General features: G+C 39.7%; 1 protein-coding gene across 3 annotated transcripts; it reads left to right on the forward strand.

The window, feature by feature from the left end:
• Positions 1-15: 15 nt before the first annotated feature.
• On the forward strand, positions 16-20,348 carry slc44a2 (solute carrier family 44 member 2 (CTL2 blood group)). Of its 3 annotated transcripts, none has more exons than XM_063883864.1 (22): positions 16-192; positions 6,504-6,552; positions 6,709-6,782; positions 7,754-7,838; positions 7,978-8,062; positions 8,160-8,279; positions 8,369-8,429; positions 8,555-8,681; positions 10,322-10,405; positions 10,767-10,879; positions 10,953-11,084; positions 11,175-11,274; positions 12,388-12,480; positions 12,902-12,986; positions 13,179-13,441; positions 13,568-13,662; positions 14,752-14,855; positions 14,941-15,014; positions 15,146-15,216; positions 15,321-15,409; positions 16,215-16,299; positions 19,129-20,348. In XM_063883864.1, the coding sequence occupies exons 1-22, from the start codon at positions 156-158 to the stop codon at positions 19,236-19,238; spliced, it is 2,136 nt and encodes a 711-aa protein (XP_063739934.1). In that variant the 5' UTR covers positions 16-155; the 3' UTR covers positions 19,239-20,348. The 3 variants fall into 3 exon arrangements, with proteins under 3 accessions (XP_063739934.1, XP_063739932.1, XP_063739933.1); XM_063883862.1 differs by lacking the exon at positions 19,129-20,348 and adding an exon at positions 16,554-19,112; XM_063883863.1 differs by lacking the exons at positions 16-192; positions 19,129-20,348 and adding exons at positions 4,787-4,956; positions 16,554-19,112.
• Positions 20,349-20,958: the final 610 nt, after the last annotated feature.

The raw sequence follows: 20,958 nt of genomic DNA on the forward strand, positions 1-20,958 counted from the left end.
AGCCTGGAATGCGCCGTTTGCTTCAGTTTGGTATGGGATGGTCTCCTCTCTATAGCAGTCTTCTACTGTTATTGATGTTTTTTTCCTCGACATATCCATGGTAACTGTCCTGTCTAACGTCTGATCAGCAGCCAGGAGCCTAGCAGTGTGTGAGAATGGAGCTGGAGGAAAAAAACCCGGACCCTAAATACGGTAAGAAAACGTAAAGTGACTGCTGTCTCACCGATCTTTGATTTTCTCTAAACCGACGAAGAAATGGAAACAATGAGTGCAAGGGATGGATGGGTGTGGACCTCATGCAGATCTGGAGGCATCCTAAACCGGGTTATTTTTTACAAGAGTTCTCATCTTTAGTCTTTTATTTCACAATACAATATGAATGAAAGAAACATACTGTACATGCGAGGTTTTATTTGTATAATCCTTCACTCCGAACCAGATACTGCTTCCAGTAAAACCAATACTACACAACCAGAGGTTTAAATGGCTTAATATGTGACTGATAAACTAGGATGATATAGAAAAGTAGGCTAGGTTGTCGTCTATTCAAACATGGCTGTTCTTCTAATACAAAATTAGCTTAATATTGCTGTTTGTTTCCACAGCACAAATAAACAAAACAGGCCATGTTTGTTTAAATGCTGTTTTATAGATTCATGTTCATATCAATAGATGCACACAGATTATTGCACAAATGTACAAACACACCAACATATGTTTAAAGCTTTTGTACACACTCATTTTTTCGCATATACATATTATGGAAAATGCGTCTTCTATACCAGTCAAAGACATGACTCATTGGCCAGTATTATGTTTCACCCAGGCATTTTCTCAATTTAGCAGCCCTCAGCAGCCGAGGTTCTTCTTCTTGTATCTGGGCTGGGTTGTTGTTCATATGAACTGTTGAGTCATGAAGTTCTCCCAACCAGTCTTCTTTTTTTTTGCTTGTCAGTATGGGAGGGTAGCCATAGCTTAAGAGCAAACCGCAGCCTCTATACTGGAATTTAATTGGGAAGATGACACCAATGCTGTGTGGTTTTTCAGTTATTCCTTCTTTCACAATGCAAGATACTCCCAACAGCCCACACCCTAAACGCTAAGAGCGCACATCCTCTCCAGTCAATCCATGGAGCTCCCACTGTGGAACATTTCCTTGTTTGCCTTTTCACCACGTCAACTCTTTTTCCCCCCCCCATGAGCCCTTTCACACGGGGGATAAAAGTTTATATGATGCAAACACACATAACTCATTAAAACCGTTTTTATTATCAGAGTGTGACCCTTGTGAGTGGTCCCTGTTTGCCTACTACTCTTGATACCTCAATTCCCTTCTGTCTAGGCTGATGTGTGCATGCAGGCATGTTGCAGCCTGCAAAGCCTGCACTGTGTACAGCCTCGTCTGGCTCAGACACAGTCAAGAGGCTTCCAGTCAATATTAAGCTGGCAAACTCAGATGCATTGCCACACATACTGCATATAACACACATGCATGTCTGAGCCCAAGCAGACACACGACTGCGTAAGGTTTCCCATTGATTGCTTCTCATTTGGACTGTGGGTTTTAAAAAGTAAGACCCACCATTGTTGTTTGATATAATCAGTTTCTGTGAGGGGTACAGAGAGTCAGTGATCTGAGACAGTGGATGCCATTTCCAAACATTTATTTCAACAAACAGACTGAAATGTGTTTCCTCCTTTCTTTTTATAAGTATGTAGGTCAAAGGCATTATAAGTTGATGTCAAAGTCAGGGCTGAAGCACCAACAGCTGATGCAGCAGTAAGAAGGACAACATACAGTCATCTCTGAGTCCCATATATTATACATCTTACAGGCTCTAAATAGAAAGATAACATTGTCAAGAATCAGAGCAATGTCTCCCTGCATGTCTGCGTGCACACACACATGCACACACACACGCACGCACACACACACACACACACACACACACACACACACACACACACACACACACACACACACACACACACACACACACACACACACACACACACACACACACACACACACACACACAAAAAAAACCACAGTGGCCACATACCCATTAAGGTAGCCGGGCAGGGTTCATCTGATAACCCCTCCGGGCCCATTAGTGAATCACATTAGTAATGACATCATCACATCCTCTAATGGCACACACGTGAACACACACCACAAAGAGGCCGAGACCAAATTACTTCACTTTTTTTTAGCATGAACTTTTTTTCAATTCAAATATTATAAATGTTTTACATAAACTGTTAAAGGGACAGTTCACCGCTTATGAAATCCTCAGCAGATTTTTTTACGTTTACTAGATCAAGAGAGCCCGTTGTGCATTGGTAGATGCACACTTCCTTCTGCATGGTGATACGATTGTTTGGTTTATTTGCTGGGGAAAAAATGGTTCTTCCAAGAAATGTTAACAACAAGGTCTGTGGAATATCCTGAGTAGTCATGATTGGAAAGAGCCTTGGCTGTTACATTTCGATGAATGTATTTGCTTTGTTTGAGCACTACAAGCTGAGTGCCATCTAGTTGCATTATTTTGGAGACAATCTCATTTGCCAACCTCAAAGCAAGCCAATAGATCGATACACAGCACTACAGGTGAGAGGTAAATGATGTATTTTTGTTTTGGGTAAATTTAAGACCATTACAGTTTGGTTAAATAAGGTTTGTCAGACATATAATATCTACATGGATCAGAATGCAGACTAACATGGTCTGGCAGGCTCTGTGTGTTTCCATCATCAGGGCCTCTGGAGTATTTAAAAAAAAACATGTGCATCTTTCAAAAAGTCTCTTCTTGAGGTTGCTATAACTACTGACACTGACACTATAAACCACTTAACCATTAATTTTGCCAGCCATAAACAATCAGTGTATTTCCGAGACATTTGGCCGGCATTTACAAGAGAAATGCGCCGGAATGCTTTTAGCACAATCAGAGATTGTTTTATGGCACAAAGCAGGCAAAGAGATGCCTGTTCCTCCTGCTCTAATGGACTGTGTCTCACATTAACAGACGGTTCAGCAAATCAAAGGTCAATGGAAAATTTGCTTTCAATGTTTATCCTCTAAAGTGAAGCAGAAAAGGAAATGTATTCAAACAAAGTGATGGCAGCAGGAATCCATTCAAACTTTAAATACTATGCACCCTAACACTTAACACCTCAGCGCTCCCTGTTATTTTATGTCACTTGTGTCTGCTAGTGTAAATTAACACCTTTTGTGATAACAATCATATCTCAATAATTGAAATCTAAAACTTAAAAGCAGTATTCCATGACTTAAAACGTGCTTACATTTTAACATAGAAACACAGGCTACAGTGCAACCTTTTTTATTTATTTTTAAATGCAGTATTTTAAAAAGAAAACATACAGCTTTTGTCCTATCAACACATGGTATCATTCATTCTAGATTATAAAATGTACATAGGCAATGTAGTATAGAAATACCAAAGATACATTTTGGGGAAAGCAGGTTCTCTATTACTAGTTAGTAGTCCAGAAACAGTCGGAAACAGATAACAGGTAGTCTCCTATGTCTTAAGGAAGCAGAATTCACCTACCAGCACCTCAACATTCTCATTTTAGTCACACAAATCCAACATTTGGGGAGGCTGTTGCTCGGTGGGTTAGTGCACTCATCTTCAGATCTGGGAGTTCTGATTCAATCCCAACTTGACACCCACTGCAGTCAGTATGTTGCTAGTCAATAGAAGCGCAGGTGTTACTTGGTGATGTCACTATGTTACGGAAGTAAGCGGGGGGAGGGTAACCCTGGAGTGAACTTTTGGATTAATCCTTTGCAGACCGTTTACATGCACAAGAACCTATATAACACACTACAGGAAAGGAAAACCCCAAAAAGCATGATAGAGCCTCTTTAGCACAACGTGATGATAGTCTTGACCCATGAATACTTTTGCAACCACGTGAGCTATTTATCCTGTGCTAAATCACTGTTGGTCCCCCCTTCATAACTTCAAACTTGTAAGCTTCAGCTACAAGCAATTATTTTAATAGCTTAGCATTGTATGCTGTATACACATATGTTTATACATTTCTCTATGGCAACCCGACACATTATTGTAGGCCCAGCTTAATATGTAACTCAATACAGTATGTAGCCTAGTAAATAGGGCGTTCCTTTGTCAGGTTAAAATCTGTGCTCTATATGTTCATATGAGCCTCAAAAACCCTATCTGTTGGGCTTGAATACAGGTTAAGTAAGTTCAGTGTGTATGGGCAGAAACATGGCACTGTGTTTGTAACAGGCACTTGAATGTGGTCAATACTCAGTATTGTGTTTCATCCTATGGCATGCTGTTAGTTTGTCACATGGCAGAGTAAGTGGGCAGAGTCATGTGCCTGCAAAACCACGTAGGATGCCCTTATCTCTCATGTAGCCTCAGATACACACAATGCATCATAATCATAGCCACATCATTGTGTTAACAATGCAAGAAACCATTTCAAGAAGTCTTTGTCCATTGTTTAGAAAGTTAGTGATGTTATATTTAAATATTACACACTTATTGGGGGATGTGGTGGCAGCTGGGAAATACAGCTTAAAGTAGAAAGAGGAAGCTGAGAAAACTAAGTGATGCATTATAAGAGTGAGTGCAGCAATTTTGTCAACATCAGGTTCACATGCTTTAAGTATTTGTTGATAGTGCTGCACCTCATTTAATTCCCCCAGCAAATACTGTTTATCTTTTAGTTCCCCCGATGAGCTAGCTGAGAGAAAGAGGGAATACAAGTCAAGCAGTGCTTTGAAAACACAGAAAGAAGGAAGTGACAAGTCAGAGTTAGAGGACAAAGCCCTCATACAGGAAGACAAGATAAAAAAAGAACTGCCAAACAGTAGGACACTGCGAGAAATCTATAGAAACGTCTATGGCAGAGACAGAAATAACGACAACATGAGAAAATACGATGGAAAAGGTATTGTCACGGTCTACTACTGTCATGCTCTGAATGTCTTTTAAATATAATCCAAGTTTGTCAGACTGCTGCATTGACGAATGGCTCTTGTAAAGATCAGTAATTCTGATGGTTTAAGACACATTTTACCTAAATGACTAAGGCCTGTGGAGCCTTTGTAGTGGTATTAACGCCAGTTTCGTTTCTTTGATGTGTAGGCAGAGTGTGTGTGTGTGTTAACAGAGTGTGATGTAGCAGACATGCAGTACGTAAGCACTACGGAGTGACAACAAGTAGCTACCCTCGCCTCTGACTCCCACTTTGCGCGCTTAATGAAGAAATGACAGTAAACCCCATCATCTGTTATCATTTGGTTTACAGCCCACACGTACAGTTATGTGACAGGGTGTGAAATATCTCACAGTCTTGTTATGTCAAGAGGATATCAGTTGAAAACATTGTGCTCACTGTGTTCCCCCGGCTGATTTCCTGTCTAAAACATGTTTTTTTTCAGAAAATGAGCGATGGGCACTTTCGTTTCATATTGTTGACTCGCTGTGTTAGCTCATGGTGACCTCACTGTGGGCAAACTGGCCTTGGTCTATGTTTCTCCTCCCTCCTCCCTGAAGTGTCTGAGGTGTTTCCATGGCGGCTGCTGTTGTCCATGGGGAGCTCAACATCACCAGGGGAGACTTTTTGTGGGTTGCTAGGCATGGCAGTTGGGCAGAAGAATCCTTTTGTTCTGGAGAATGCCCTGTCTTTGTCAAAAACGGGCTTTCGAATAAGTCCTCAGAATCAAAATCAGAATCAGAATACCTTTATTTGTCCCACAGAGGGGAAATATACAAGTGTTACAGCAAAGACCCAAAGATAGCTTAATATCTCTCAAAAATCATACATAAGAAAAAATGTCAAAGTTACACAATTTACAAGATACACATCCAGTCCCGATAACAGTTTAGAGCTATAGCAGACAGGTGAAAGTATAAAAGGTGGTAGAATAAATTGCACAGCTATTTATGGTATATATATTGCACATAAGTAGTACTGCAGTGTTTTAGTCTTTGTTGTTCTATGTGTGTGTGGGGGTCTAGCAGGCGCCGTGGTGGTTGAACAGCCTGAACGCTGCAGGAAATAAAGGACCTGCGATATCTCTCCGTTAGACACAGCGGGTGCCGCAGCCTGTCACTGAAGGAGCTGCACAGTGCATCCTTGTACTCGTGTGTATATTTCATACACAAAATCCATACATTACATTTACATATACTATACCAATTAAGTAAACCTATCAATCATTTCATATGGGCTATATTATGGGAAGAAAGCATATTTTTAGTGCAAGTATTCAGTGTAAACAATGCTTTGCACAGATTTATAGCTCAGGTTGAAACTCAATTGAACAAAAAATGCCATAGAGCTTTACTAAATATAAAAGCCACCACTTTATTTATAAGACTAAATTGAGGTCCCAGAGGTGAAACCACACGTTTGGATAAAAGCCTTCATGCAAGTGTTTTGACTTTAATCAGACTGAAAATTAACAAGCCTGTTGTCTCTTTTGTCCACAGGGGAGTCCAGGAAGTTTGACCCAAACTTCAAAGGACCGATTCATAACAGGTGAAATGTCTTTTTCACAAGCTGATAATTATTTCCTTTATGTTTGACAATACACAAGTAACAATCCTCTCCTCTCCTCTCCTCTCTTCTCCTCTCCTCTCCTCTCCTCTCCTCTCCTCTCCTCTCCTCTCCTCTCCTCTCCTCTCCTCTCCTCAGGGGCTGCACAGATATCCTCTGCTGTATTATCTTCATCTTGGCCTTGTTGGGGTATTTTGCTGTCGGTATTGTTGGTAAGTTAAACTATTAATATGTTCTGTTTCATTGCTTAAGGACGTACGATTTTTACAGGAAACCTGCTTTCAATGTAGTGCACATTATTTATTAAAATGTTTTTGGAAACATGGTTTATTTAGCAAACGTGTTTAGCTATCTTGCCTTAATCAGTGAGGTGTCTAAATTCAATTTAGAAAATCTATAGAAACCAGGATTGTAATGTTGTTTAGTTTACCTATATGTGGTGATCACTGATCAATTGATTTGATATACAAAAATAAAACACCATCCTGCTGATGGCAAGATACCTAATTCTATAAAATATTTTAAAAGAAGAATTTATTTCATGATTAATTAAATATAGCTTTTATAACTCTTCTTTGTGTAAACTGCCTGAATTTCGGTCAGACTTTCCCTGACTTTTTGTCAAATGACTGTTGGTCACAGCAGAGTCATTCATGTCTTCCCACTTGGGTAGAAAAGCTCAGATATTAGTCATTTTTTAAACATGTATTTATTGATTTTTCACATTTATCACAATACGAAAACACAGCTGAACTTTCCCCCAATATATCGGTACGTGTACAGTTACAAGAAATGTATGTAAAGTGCATACTAAGAAAATAAATACATTTGCCAACCCACAAATAAAAAAATACAAAAGAGCACGATACAATTATTTGATGATGAAATATAACTATTACTTAAGCTATGATTGATAACTTGTCTAAACAAGAGCATCTCTCACATGATGCGTTCAATGAGCACCAGAAAGTTGAAAATAATCTGAAAGACAAGCTAAAGTTTGCTAAAACAAACCCTGCTTTTCAGACCCTCTTCATATTTTTGGCATTAATAGGGTTAAAAGATCTGAGAAGTGCAGTATGTCGGTCATTACATTTTAGATAATAATAATAATAATTTAGATAATGTGTTTTTCTTAAATTTCCTCTTTTGTTCTAAATGATTTCAATCATTCTCTATGCAGCCTGGTCTCAGGGTGACCCCAGGAAAGTGATCTATCCCACGGACAGCAGGGGTCAGTTCTGCGGACAAGCTGGAACTCCTCTGGAGTGAGTCGCCTGACAATATGACGTTACAGTATACGTGCCCTCGGAAACCTTTCACATGCAGACTCTGTTGTGTGATCCAGCATATTTATTTATGATACAGGCCTAATAACAGTTTGGTTCAACTGTTCTTACACAACAGGAAGAAGCCTCTTCTGTTCTACTTTAACATCCTGAAGTGTGCCAGCCCTCTGGTGCTGCTGGAGTTCCAGTGTCCCACCACGCAGGTCAGATAATTATCACTTATATTCCTTGCAATGTTTTTCTACTTTCTATCAACCACGCTAATTGTCATAATTGTATGTTGTGTCTATTTGTGTTCAGTTATGTGTGGAAACCTGTCCTGACCGGCACATGACCTTGGTGAAAGCCAAGGTAAGCAACAAAGAAGACCATGAATACTACAAACAGTACTGCAAGGATGGAGTGGACTTCAGCAAATTGGTAAGTATTTAAATCAGTCACATTTTGTACATGCTTGATGTAATACAGTAGAAATGCTCTAAAAATGACAGGTGTTTGCCATGTTTCAGAGTCCTCCTGAGATCCTCAAGGAAGGCTTGTGCCCGGCCATGCTGATGCCCAGTAAACCCTGTAAGTGAGACACTTGTTTTCTTCACCTCCTAAACCTTATTTCCGCACAAGCTGCTGTGTGTTGGTATTTCGTAACAAATATATCAATATACATAAACGTATCATCATCTCCTCCCCCCGCACAGTCACGCGGCGCTGCCTTCCTGCTTTGGGGACGATGAAAGGTGGTGTGGTGGTGGTTGGCAATGAGACCTCTTTCGATGCTGGAGAGGGCACCAACATCAATGCCACGGATGTGCTGGAGGCATCAAAGTGAGTCCATGGCACTGTATGGCAACAAATTATGTTAGCCTTTGGGTACATGAATCAGTCTCTCATGGTTGCACAATGACAGAGATGTTGGATTAACACACAGGTACAATCATGTTATAACGTCACGATATCGCAACCCCGACATGATTAACAAATGCTGGGAAAATGTGTGATTAAACAGAACGGTGTCACTCAAATGCAATGGACAGTCATTTTTTTTTATAAAATGAGGGTTAAAATGATGATTCTTTTTAATGGATTAGTTACTTTACTGACAGTTGTGAGCATTTTATCATTATAAATGTGATCCCTCTTGGTTGGTAGTTGGTTTAGTCTAAATTTGTTGTTTAAAGATATCATTTGTGCTCTCAGAACTCGAGGTGGACTATATTCTCATAATATTTATTTGACAGGTTCATTGAATAATCCAAGAATTGTTTATCAGTAAAAATGAGTGAAACTTCTTCCCTTTTAGCTCAAGAAGAAATGCTGCTAGCTGGATAAATGCTAATATTTGACTCTCCTGACTCACATGCTGCTATGCTGTGTCAGCTGACAGCTAGCATATCACATCCCTATCAAATCTCACTGCTGTTATTAGATAGGCTACTTAAAATGCAACATACACTGCACTGCATGCTGATCGTAAGTCTGCTGTACTGTATGTGTGCACCCTGGAGGGTCGTTACGTCAGAGTTTTCTATCAGCGTTTCTCCCACTGGGGGAAGTTGCAAAGCAGAAAGCAATGGGAATAACGCTTGTTAATTATCAAGCTGTGTATCACCATCTGGTATGTTGTGTTCGCTGGAGAAAGCCATGTCTAATTATTTGTCATATTGACATCTTAATGTCACATGACGATGCAAAAAAATGAACAGGTTTCAAATAAAGGCTTACTTTGAATCCCCAAAGTGAATTAAAAATATATTAATAATATTATATTATATTATTGCTATAATATGTGTGTTTATTTATTCCACATATGGTAGTTATTTAAATATATAACAATAATAATTTGCAGCATTCATCTATTTTATCGAGTAAAGGAATAGCATAAACCTTGTATTTCTTTTGACATACCGTCGTACTTATTACACTAACAGTAGTAAATGCTGACATGTTGAATTATGGGCTTCATTTTTTACTGAAATACGCACTACTATGCTATTTTGGGGTTTATTCTGTATCATGTTATATAGGTTTTACCCCCTGCCTGAAACGCCTCCATTGGAGTCCCTTGTTTAGGTCCATAACATAGTGACAGCATTGTGAAACACTCACACTTCTACTGGCTAGCGCTCCAACACATTGTACGTGAAAGTCTAAGGGCCGGGACATCTCTAACTGATTGTCCAATAACATCAGAGCCGGCCAGCTAACCAATCAGAGCAGACTGGGCTCTGGTTTCAGACAGAGGGTGAAAAGAGGTGCTGCAGCACAGGCAGTATGAGAAAAATAAAGAGCTATTTGAACATTAAAGCATGGAGACATGTCCCAGTAGAGGCACAAAGTACAACAAATATGAACCTGAACATTTTCATCATAGGGCCCCTTTAACTTTTTGCTAAAGGTTGTCATGTTTGGGCATAAATTCCTAACTGATGTCTCACATTTTCCTCTTCTCTCTCTTTTGTTTTCAGGAAGTCAAATATGGTTATTGAAGCTCGCCAGGTGGCCATGAGAATCTTTGAGGACTACACTCAGTCTTGGCACTGGATTTTGCTGTAAGCCTGTTTACATTTGTTTAACTCTACACTGACATTATTATGTAGAACATCAGGAGTAAGACCAAAATATCGGCAAACAAACACCAATGTTTCTTTCGTTTGCTCATAAATAGTTTTTAGGAACCACTGAATTGATTCAGAAAGACTTCACTGTAGATGTTGAAAGGGATGCAGTTATCATGGCTGTAAAAGTTTGTATTTGATATACAAAAGCATCAGTGTTCAAAATCGACTTCAGCTAACTTATCATTTGGAAGCCAAAAGACTTAATTGTTCCTGTCAAATAAAAGAAAATCCAAGAAGACTCTGCAATTATCTCTTGGCATTTTACGATTTACAATGTGTCTTCCCTCTCTAGCGGTCTTGTGATTGCCATGCTGGTCAGCTTGATTTTCATCGTCCTGCTGCGATTCTTGGCTGGCATCATGGTCTGGGTCATGATTGTTTTGGTTATTCTTGTCATCGGATATGGTAAGTCCTCAGCCTCTGGAGATGATCAACTTTAATTACAAAGCAAATCTGAATATTTGAACTATTTCTTTAGGGATTTTCCACTGTTACATGGAGTTTTCGAGTCTGAGGGGAGAGCCTGGCTCTGACGTCACTATCCGTGATCTGGGCGTGCAGACGGACTTCTCTGTGTACCTGCAGATCAGACAAACCTGGCTGGCCTTCAGTACGTACACACACATTTGCAATCTGAAATACATCGCTGTATAAGGTATTGATGAATCCTGTTAATCGAATGCTTTTTAATCTTTTACAGTGATCATCCTGGCTATTGTAGAAGTCATCATCATCCTGCTACTCATATTCCTCAGGAAGAGAATCATGATTGCCATCGCTCTCATCAAGGAGGCCAGCAGGTCAGTAGAGTCGGCTGGGTCTGGCATCTCTCTGTTCAGTTATAAAGATGCACTTCAGTATTTTTACAATGACAATGGATAAAAGAAGTTGCTCATTGTAACAAACTCCCCAGAAGTATTTCCCAAACCGTAACGCAGCGAACACACGGTTCCGTTGCATTGACGCTTACCAGTGGGCCTGTCTGGCGCTTGGGCTTAACGCGACCAACAACCAATCACATTAATCTCCCGCCCCGGACACACGTACACACGGTTTGATTGGCTAGTGCTATATTAGATTAAATTCAACTTTATTGTCATTGCACAGATTACAACGAAATGCAGTTTGCATCCAACCAGAAAGTGCAAAGGCTAATAGAGTGCATTCATTCAACATAGCAAATATAAGGTGCAGGGTTTAGACATAGATAGATAAATACAGATTTATTCAATAGTAGATACAAATGTTATAAATATGAAAAAAAGGCATTACTAATAAGTCACAAGGAGTGCAATGTCCCTGAGTGTGAGGCGCTTTGGGTTTGAGCCCCATGACATTCAATGGTGTGTGGGAGTGTGGTCGGCTAGTTCTGAGTGTGAGAGTTCAGGAGGGTTATGGTGTTGTGGGAAAAGCTGTTTCTGGGCCTGCCGGTGCGTGATCTAAGGCTCCTGTAAACTATCCCTGATGGGAGGAGGGCGAACAGACTGTGGTTTGGATATGAGGAGTCTTTTTTGATGCTGTTAGCATGACGCAGACACCGTGTTCGCTGCAGCGATGACAGGTAGTGGGAAGCCAATGACGGCGTTATTACAACCCGTTGCAGGGCCTATATATCTATAGTCTTCCTGTTCACAAAACATCACTACGGAGCATTGAGACGTGTAAGAGGAAAACCTTTGCCATTAGCAGTTTCTGGAGACCAAACAAAGAAAAATAGTATGAACTTTGAACTCCAATGCTCTAGATGGCCAGTTGCTAATGTTGCTAAAGTAGACAACTGTTTGCTAATAACTTTACCATTTGAAAAGCGACCTTAGCAGTCAGGAAAGTCCTTTCTTTTTACACTTAACATGACAGTGCTTGGGAAAAAAAGGTCTTACCTAATCGTGTTGACTTAACGTTTTCTTTTTCAGAGCTGTTGGGCACGTCATGTCATCTCTGTTCTACCCCCTGCTGACCTTTGCCCTGCTGTCTGTGGTGATCGCTTACTGGGCCATCACTGCTGTGTATCCTTTCTTTTGTCCAGATATAGATCAAATATAGTCAAAGCAAATACATGTCACAACCTTTTTTTTATTTCACCTTTAACTGCACAGATTCCAACTCTATATTGTTATTTATTTTTCCTCTTTATATGGAATATATTTTTGCATTAATTTAAATACCAAGTAATTAAAGAACTAAAGAAAAATGGAAAAGAAACGTGTTTTAAATATATTATCGAAGTAATCAAACAGTTACACATTCAATCCACCACATTTACTACTTTTCAAAGTTGCTTCATCATTTCCATTTGTTGGAAATCACTTTATCTTCCCAGTTCTGAAACCTTCTTACTTTAGGGTGCATATGTCTTTTGATTGTGACCTTTTGAGAAACATCCTCCCTTTGTTGACATGCTGTAATCTCCTTGATCGTTCTACACAGCTTTTTGTCCACCTCTAATGAGCAGGTGTACAAAGTGTTCAACACCACAGAGTGCGAGTATTCACGAGAGACCTGCGACCCCAAGGTACTGTCACTGCCTCATGAGATTAACTGCCTGAAGTTGTGTGTGGAGTTTAGTCAGAAAGACAAATACTCGTTCTATATTTGACACCTTTGCTTATCTCGTTGTTTACCTGGACTGTACCACAGTTTCATCATATCTTTCTTTTAACTCCCTTTAATAATACTGTGGTGTCCCTCTTCCCTTAATCTCCAGACGTTCAACACCTCTAAGGTTTCAGCTCAGTGTGCTGATGCCGAGTGTCTGTTTGCCTTCTATGGTGGGGAGACCCTCTACCACAAATACCTCATCCTGTTCCAGTTCTACAACGTCTTTCTCTTCTTCTGGTGCGCCAACTTTGTGACAGCACTGGGCCAGGTCACTCTGTCAGGGGCTTTCGCCTCCTATTACTGGGCCTTCAAGAAGCCAGACGATATTCCTGCCTTCCCCATCTTCTCCTCGCTTGGACGGGCTCTCCGGTTAGAGACTCAATTTATATTGTATTGTTTAGCAATCCGTTCAACTGTGAATATACTGTTCCATTACAACTATCAATGCTGACTTTTTAAGCTCATGGTTGGCTTCTGTTTCCACTTCCTGTCCAGATACCACACTGGCTCTCTGGCTTTTGGCTCTCTGATCCTCTCCATTGTTCAGGTCATCAGGGTCCTTCTGGAGTACCTGGACCACAAGTTGAAAGGTCAGAAAATTCAATCACCGACTTACTTAATTACTTGTGTGTTGTAGGGGTTACCCCGATAAGCCTACTATTATATTCATCAGTAGTTTAATTAAAAACAGACACTGTTTTTTCTGTGTCAAAAGGCTCTCACACCAAAAAATATATATATAAGACTACCCTTTCTTACGTTTGTGTAACAGACTGCTTCCATGCCTGGTGCAGCCATTTTCAATGATTATAGGGAGACATTGTGTTGCAGAAGGCAGCCACTCAGCTAATGGTTCACATATGGTACGTGTTGAATGTAGCCTGCCCGTAAGGAGCCTAATTCCACTTCCAATCGCACAGTAGAGTCTTCACATCTGCTGGATAAAATGATTGTAAATTAAAGGATCTTTCCATATGTTCTTTAAGATGATGGTGAAAATCTGATTTTTATGAAGAACTGCATTGGTTTCTCCCCATAAATCATGATAATTAGCCTATTTTGTAATAAAGAAGCAGCCTATCGCTGTCTGTATTTCTCTCTTTCTCTTTTTCTCCCTCGGTGCCTTCGCCCCCCTGTAGTTTCCCTTCTGTCTGTGGATTGCTGACAAAATGTCTATTTCCATCCACAAAAATCAAGCAGACTAGAAAGAGAAAGCGTGTTCAATTTCCTATGCTCCATTTCAGTACTATGGACAGCACCACACCTACACACACACACACACACACACACACACGCAATGTACACACAACAAACAGTGTAGTCCATTGTTCTGAAACAACAGCTAAGCTATAGTCACTTGTATCTCAGCGATTGTGTTATTTTTGCCTTCTCTCTCTGAATACGGAAAGCTTGGACAGAGAAAACAAATATTTGTCAACCAGTTTATGGTAGCCAAGAGACGTCTCACTGCGGGACTGTGTTGATTGTGTATCTTCTTCTTTATGTTATACTAATCAGTGACTGTATTAATATGCATTTAAGATGTTCTTGTTAGACCAGTTGGATTCTGGTTTTACATTGATGCATGTGTAATGCCAGAGGACAGAACAATGCATTTTATTTAACACTCTAATCATAAATGAATGAATGAATTGTAACATGCTTCTCACATCCCTCAGGTGCTCAGAACAAGTGTGCTAAATTCATGTTGAGCTGCATGAAGTGCTGCTTCTGGTGTTTGGAGAAATGTATCAAGTTCCTTAACAGGAATGCCTACATCATGGTGAGTCATCGCTACCAGATACTGCTGTGTCAGAGATGTTGGATCTGGTTCCGGTTTAAAATGGTACATCGTTTTTTTTCTTTAGATCGCCATCTATGGAAAAAGCTTCTGCCCTTCTGCTAAGGATGCCTTTTTCCTGCTCATGAGGAACATCGTCAGGTGGGGTTTCATCCCATTTATATCCAGAATGTTTAATTATATAGGAATTAGACTATTGAATATTTAAGCTTTACCTATCCTTGTTTAATGGGATATTCTCTTATATTCTCTGCTGATCTGTTTACGCACAGGGTCGCTGTTTTAGATAAAGTGACTGACTTCCTGCTATTCCTTGGGAAGCTCCTCATCGTTGGAATTGTTGGTAGGAGAGCTTTTTATTTTTAGTGCTAAAGCGTGATCCCTGGAGAGGGATCTGTCAGGATTTCTTGTGGAAACCCATTAATTTACTTTTGTTTGTCTGTGCAGGCATCTTCTCTTTCTTCTTCTTCTCTGGGAGAATCAAAGCGATAGAGGAAGCTGCTCCATCTCTCAACTACTACTGGGTGCCAATATTGGTGAGAGACAGTTAAATATGCAGGATTTCTCTTTCAAAGAAACAGATACACACTATACAGGCAGAGACACCTCACTGCAGAAACACTCAGGTATATCATATACATTCACAAATAGCTTCTAAGGGTCAATTTGAGAACTTTTTAAGACCGCATCAGATGCAATTTAAAGGGGCCCTGTTATGCTCATAATTATGTTGTGTGCCTCTACTCTGCTTTAATGTTCAAACAGCTCTTTATTTTTCTTGTGCTGCAGCACCTCTTTTCACCCTCTGTCTGAAACCAGAGCCCAGTCTGCTCTGATTGGTTAGCTGGCCAGCTCTGTTGTGATCAAACTCTTAGAGTTGTTTCGTCCTATTCTGTACAATGTGTTGAAGCACTAGCAAATCAAAACGCGAGTGTAACATACTGTAGTGATGTCACTATGTTACGGAAGAAATCAAAGGAGTCCAAGTTTCAGGCAGTGGGGTTGTGGGAGAGAAAGTCAAAAGTCATGATAGGGCCCCTTTAATAACTCAATTTCAGAATCATACACAACATTTTTGGGAGAAATGCATTGCACGCTATAATAATGGTATTAGTGTGCTTTTAGGCAAAACCTATACTAGTTACAGCTTCTCTAATGAGAGGATTTTATTATTTCATCTTTTGTAAATGATGTGAACTGATGTTTCATAAAATTATAATATATGGCAGCCAAGAACAAATATTTAAAACTCAGTAGTTATCTTTTGAGCTAGGTTGGGGGAATTGATGCGACAGCAGAAGTCTGGATGTTTTGTTGATGTTTGTAATTTCCTTCACCTAGACGTTGGTAGTGGGATCCTACCTCATCGCCCATGGCTTCTTCAGCGTGTACGCCATGTGTGTGGACACACTGTTCCTCTGCTTCTGTGAGTACCTTTGCATTCAGTCAGATCTCCTCTTTTCTTTCTTTTTTCAAGCACTAATACAACTTCCTCGAGCTAAAATGCTTATTTCTCCTTCTGGCCATGTTTCTGACTCTTCTTCTCTTTGTCTTATTCCTCCCGTTCATTTTGCTTTATTTTCACACATTCCCTTTTATATTATGTTTTGGTTTCCCTTTCATTTTCCATTAACCCAATCAAAAAAACCACAAACTACGCACCCCCATAAACGAAAAAAGGTGAGGACCTGGAGAGAAACGACGGCTCGTCTGACAGGCCTTACTTCATGTCGCCCGAGCTGCACGAGATCCTCTCCAAAACCAAGAGGGAGGAAGAAGACCACGATGGCGTTGAGCAGGGGGAATCTGCTGGTCCTGCAAAGCCATTGGATGAAGTGAAACTGGAGGAGGAGACCCCTCTTCAACAGCAAGATGGAGAAATCCAACTGAAACAGCAGACCGTGCTCAAGCAAGAAAACGAGGAGGAGCAGCCTCTGCGGGCCACGGCGGATGCCGAAGAGCCACAACAGGAGAACAAAGAAGAAGAACAAGTCAGTCAGGCTGAGGAGGCTGAAAAGAAAGAAGAAGCGGAGGTGAAAGAAGAGGCGGAAAAGGAGGAGGAAAAAACCGAGGACGCCCCACCTCCCGCTGCGAAGGCTGAGAAAGAGGAGACAGGTGATAAAAAGGAGGAATCTTTGGAGGAAAATCCTCCTTCTGCACCACAGGGGTAAACAGTAATGCAAGGGCAAAGAAATTAGGCTTGGTAAACCTCAAAAAGTACTGTATCTACACCTTGATGTGATGTAGGCATGTTAAATGTGCGGCATACAACAACAAAAGCTAAATATTTCCGATGTGACATCCAGCTGGAGGAGGTCAAAGAAGGTCAAAAAGCCCAGGTGCATCTCTGTAGCTTGAATAAAAACGCTCTCTTGTGTTGGTTTTAGAACAGTGTTGGTTTTTATATATCGTGAAGATCTGTAGAACTTTGTGAGTGCTGAACCTGTGCCTGATTGCTGTCACTGATATTTGTTGTCTTAATCCTGTTAAACGGATGCACTGCAGAAACCACTATGTACCGTGTTTACAGCCGGAACACACTCATGTCAATCGATGGTGAATCTCTTTCACTGTTTACAATAATACCAGCTGACCAGCCAAAATGTTACAGACATATTTGATATACTGTATGAATATTGGATCATTTTTTTCCTATGAAATGTGTATATATACAGTAGTGTTCTTCTATTACGAATTGCTTCAGTCTTGTAGAGATCCAAGATGGGATCCGATGTATTGTATTGCCACCTACTTGCCTTGGTATTTTGAACTGATGTAAGTGCTGTTTGTGTCACCATGACGCAGCCTCTCTTCGGACCCCCCCCCTCTCAAAAAAATGTTGACTAACCCACCCTGCATTGCTCTGTCCCTCTCCCCTCTTTGTCTCTCTGCTGCATGGTGTTGACATGGCCTTCTGAATGCTTGCAACTAACAGCTCAACTCTCTGGATGCTTTTGTACACTTTTTTCTCGTTTGTCGCCTTGTGAAAGATGTAAGTTGATTTCCTGATGAAGTTACTGATTGATGACATTCCATATTTATCGGATGTAAATCTTGATTAAAGGTGATTGTATTTAATCACAGTCATTCTGTTGTGGGTAAAAATGAGCTTCAACAGGGTTTGGCGTTTGGTAGCAGGTGAGTTTTCAGGACCAAAAAAAATCAGCAACACATTTTTTATTTAGTCTTAAAGGGCATTAACAACAATTTCACCAGTTAAGGGCACTTGACCGGCCATGGAGAGAACCGAGCCTGTAAAACAGTTTCATATTGTTTTCTGTGGCTTTTGGGGGAAGCTTTTATAAACCTTAGAACATTCAAGAAAAGCAATTTGAAAGCTGTGAGCATTTGCTAACAATCAGATTGAAAATGCATTATGAGACATATAGTATCCTGGGTTCTTGAAACCTGACCAATGTTAGGGACTAAAATCAGGATATCTCTGCCTCTGCTGCAATTACAAAGGAGTGGTTTGTAGCTTTTTGGCTTGTGACAGGTTAAAAGGAAATTACTTGCAGTCCCTTATTGCTGGTTATGGAACTTCTAAATTCAACCAAAGAATCACTATTTGTAATCGAAGAAGGTAGGATCTTTAGATAATGAAAGAAGGACAATCTGGAGAGAAAAAGATATTGTTTCTGATAGAAATATGCATTTCTTTTTGTTATTAATATTTAAAGTTCAATTATTCATGGGCCCAGGTTAGGAAGTACTGAATAACTGGTTTATCCTCTTACTTACCATGACATCACTGTAGCATGTGATCACAGGGGCAACAGAACACACGTCTTGAAAATTCAGTCAGATAGGGTGGTACAAAAACACTGCTTTACAACCTGGAATTAAATTACTCTTTTAACTCTCGTCTCTCGTTGGTCTCCTCACTTTGTAGAGTGCAATGTTAGGATCATAATTACTATTTATATTATGTTTCTTGACATGGGCCTCATTATTGCTAGGGACTCTGGGTGCATGTTCCATTCTCTCTATGAACATGACTAACAGCCACGCTGTTGAGTCAAGTTAGCGACAATAAAGAGGAAAGCCAGGTTGTCAAGAGTCTCAAGGTTGTTGCTAACAAATGGTAAGCATTTGTTACATACACTAGAAAAGGGTCCCCACCACTTTTCAAATCAAAGTGACACCTATGTTTCTAGAGTTACTGAAAGGCAAATGAGATAATAGATAGCTGAGACATGAAAAAGTAAAATAACTCTCCTGAATGTTGTTCTTCAACTGCTTGTGTTCGTCACAGTGGAGGATCTGGAGCGCAACGACGGATCAGCAGAGAGGCCGTACTTCATGTCCCAAAACCTGCTCAGCCTCCTAAAGAAGTCCAATGAAGAGGTCAAATCTGTAGACTAGGTCACGTTAGTGTGTGTGTGTGTGTGTGTGTGTGTGTGTGTGTGTGTGTGTGTGTGTGTGTGTGTGTGTGTGTGTGTGTGTGTGTGTGTGTCTGTGTGTGTGTGTCTGTGTGTGTGTGTCTGTGTGTGTGTGTCTGTGTGTGTGATGGAAATAACAACAAAAGACGACTGCCATTTCCTGTGTTACATTATGTATGTACAGTATGTTTGTGTGTTTCTGCCAAACGAGTCATTAATGTTTTACGGATGATAATATTGATCCTTTAGGAGTTTGTTACAAAGCCTTAGGTTTATTGCCCCCCTGCATTTGCCCAACAAGGAGGATATACATCAGAAGGAACATGAGACTTGACTTTCAGATGATATCTTGTTAAATAAGGCAATAGTTTGCCTTATGTCCAGTGTGGATGATTTAGGGGGATTTATTGAAGGAAATGGAATAAAGGATTCACGTTCATGTTTTCATTAGGGTTTCAGTTGAAGATAAGATTCCTCTTCATGGATTCAGCTATGTTGCACCCATGTTTCTCTGGTAGCTCAGAAAGGACAAACCAAACTCTGACTTTCAGGTAACTGTAGTTCCCCTAGTTCCCGTAGTTATGTAATAGGAGGGGTGTGGGGAGCGGTACTCAGACTAGTCAATCTGTAACCTCACCGCTATGCCGCTTTTTAAAACCATTTTTCTCCTTTTTGTTGTACATTTTGTTCTTTATTAATGTGACTCTGTGTGTATTCTGTCATCAAGTTGATGTGGAAGCTTTTAAGGGTCCAATGAGATACAGTTTATTGCAGGTAGGATGTAGATACATGAGTAAAGCTCTGCTTACTAAGAATATTGCACTGTTTGATACTACCAAAGTTGCTCAATGCAGGTTTATAAAAGCTAAGTATGTTTCTCAAAGCCTTAAGAGATTATAAATTAACCAAGTGATTCAACTTGGACTTGCAGTCTTAATTTGTATGGACCTATTTTCTTTGGTGTTCATACACATATCTGTAATGAATAAATAAAAGTTGTACTTTTTCATTTTACTGTAAACTAATTGTAAAAGGAATTTCTGTTGGAAATTAATAAAGTATGTCTTTATCTTAATTAAAATTTGTGTTGCCATGTAAGTGTTAAAAGGGGAAACCTCGATTATTGTTTGATTTTATCAGTGCTGTTCTTATTTTTAATAATACTGACAAGAGTTAAATACTAACTAATTATCGATGAATAGTCTGTTTGTTAAATGAGAGCTTTACATATTCTTGAGTTTCCAATAAAAAAAAGAATATATATATATATCATTAATCCATAATGTATTTAATGTAATTCTTCTGTAAAGTTGTGAAAGAATTTTAGTTTTAGACATCAAATAATAATTAGTGAAATAACAGAAAAAAGTTATTAATCCATGCTTCCTATATTTGTCCATATGCAAGATTATTTATTAAATGTATTTATTTATTTATTGCCAGTAAAAGTATTACAGTATAGTACAGTAATATTATTGTTTTGTTTATCATTCAGTTTATTTGAATTGACTCAATGTCAATGAATAGACATTATTCCAGAAATAGCCTTAAAGAGTGCATACAATTCAAAAATAAGCAAAAACAATAATCATCATGTAAGTTATTTTATATTAAAAAACACCAAATTTAGGAAACAAAAATATTTAGTAACAAATAAGAATTGGCTTAGTGTATCCCACTGAGGCACACTGCATGTGCAATCT

This window comes from Eleginops maclovinus, chromosome 5 (genome assembly GCF_036324505.1).
Source record: "Eleginops maclovinus isolate JMC-PN-2008 ecotype Puerto Natales chromosome 5, JC_Emac_rtc_rv5, whole genome shotgun sequence".
NCBI classification, from domain to species: Eukaryota; Metazoa; Chordata; class Actinopteri; order Perciformes; family Eleginopidae; genus Eleginops; species Eleginops maclovinus.

What these genes read in the sequence shown, in the direction of transcription:
- slc44a2 (XM_063883862.1), top strand. Translation starts at nt 156, where the DNA reads ATGGAGCTGGAGGAAAAAAACCCGGACCCTAAATACG. An exon ending in AAACCCGGACCCTAAATACG is followed by an intron (nt 193 to 6,503) that starts GTAAGAAAACGT and finishes TTTTGTCCACAG; the next exon opens with GGGAGTCCAGGAAGTTTGAC. An exon ending in TCTTGGCACTGGATTTTGCT is followed by an intron (nt 10,406 to 10,766) that starts GTAAGCCTGTTT and finishes TTCCCTCTCTAG; the next exon opens with CGGTCTTGTGATTGCCATGC.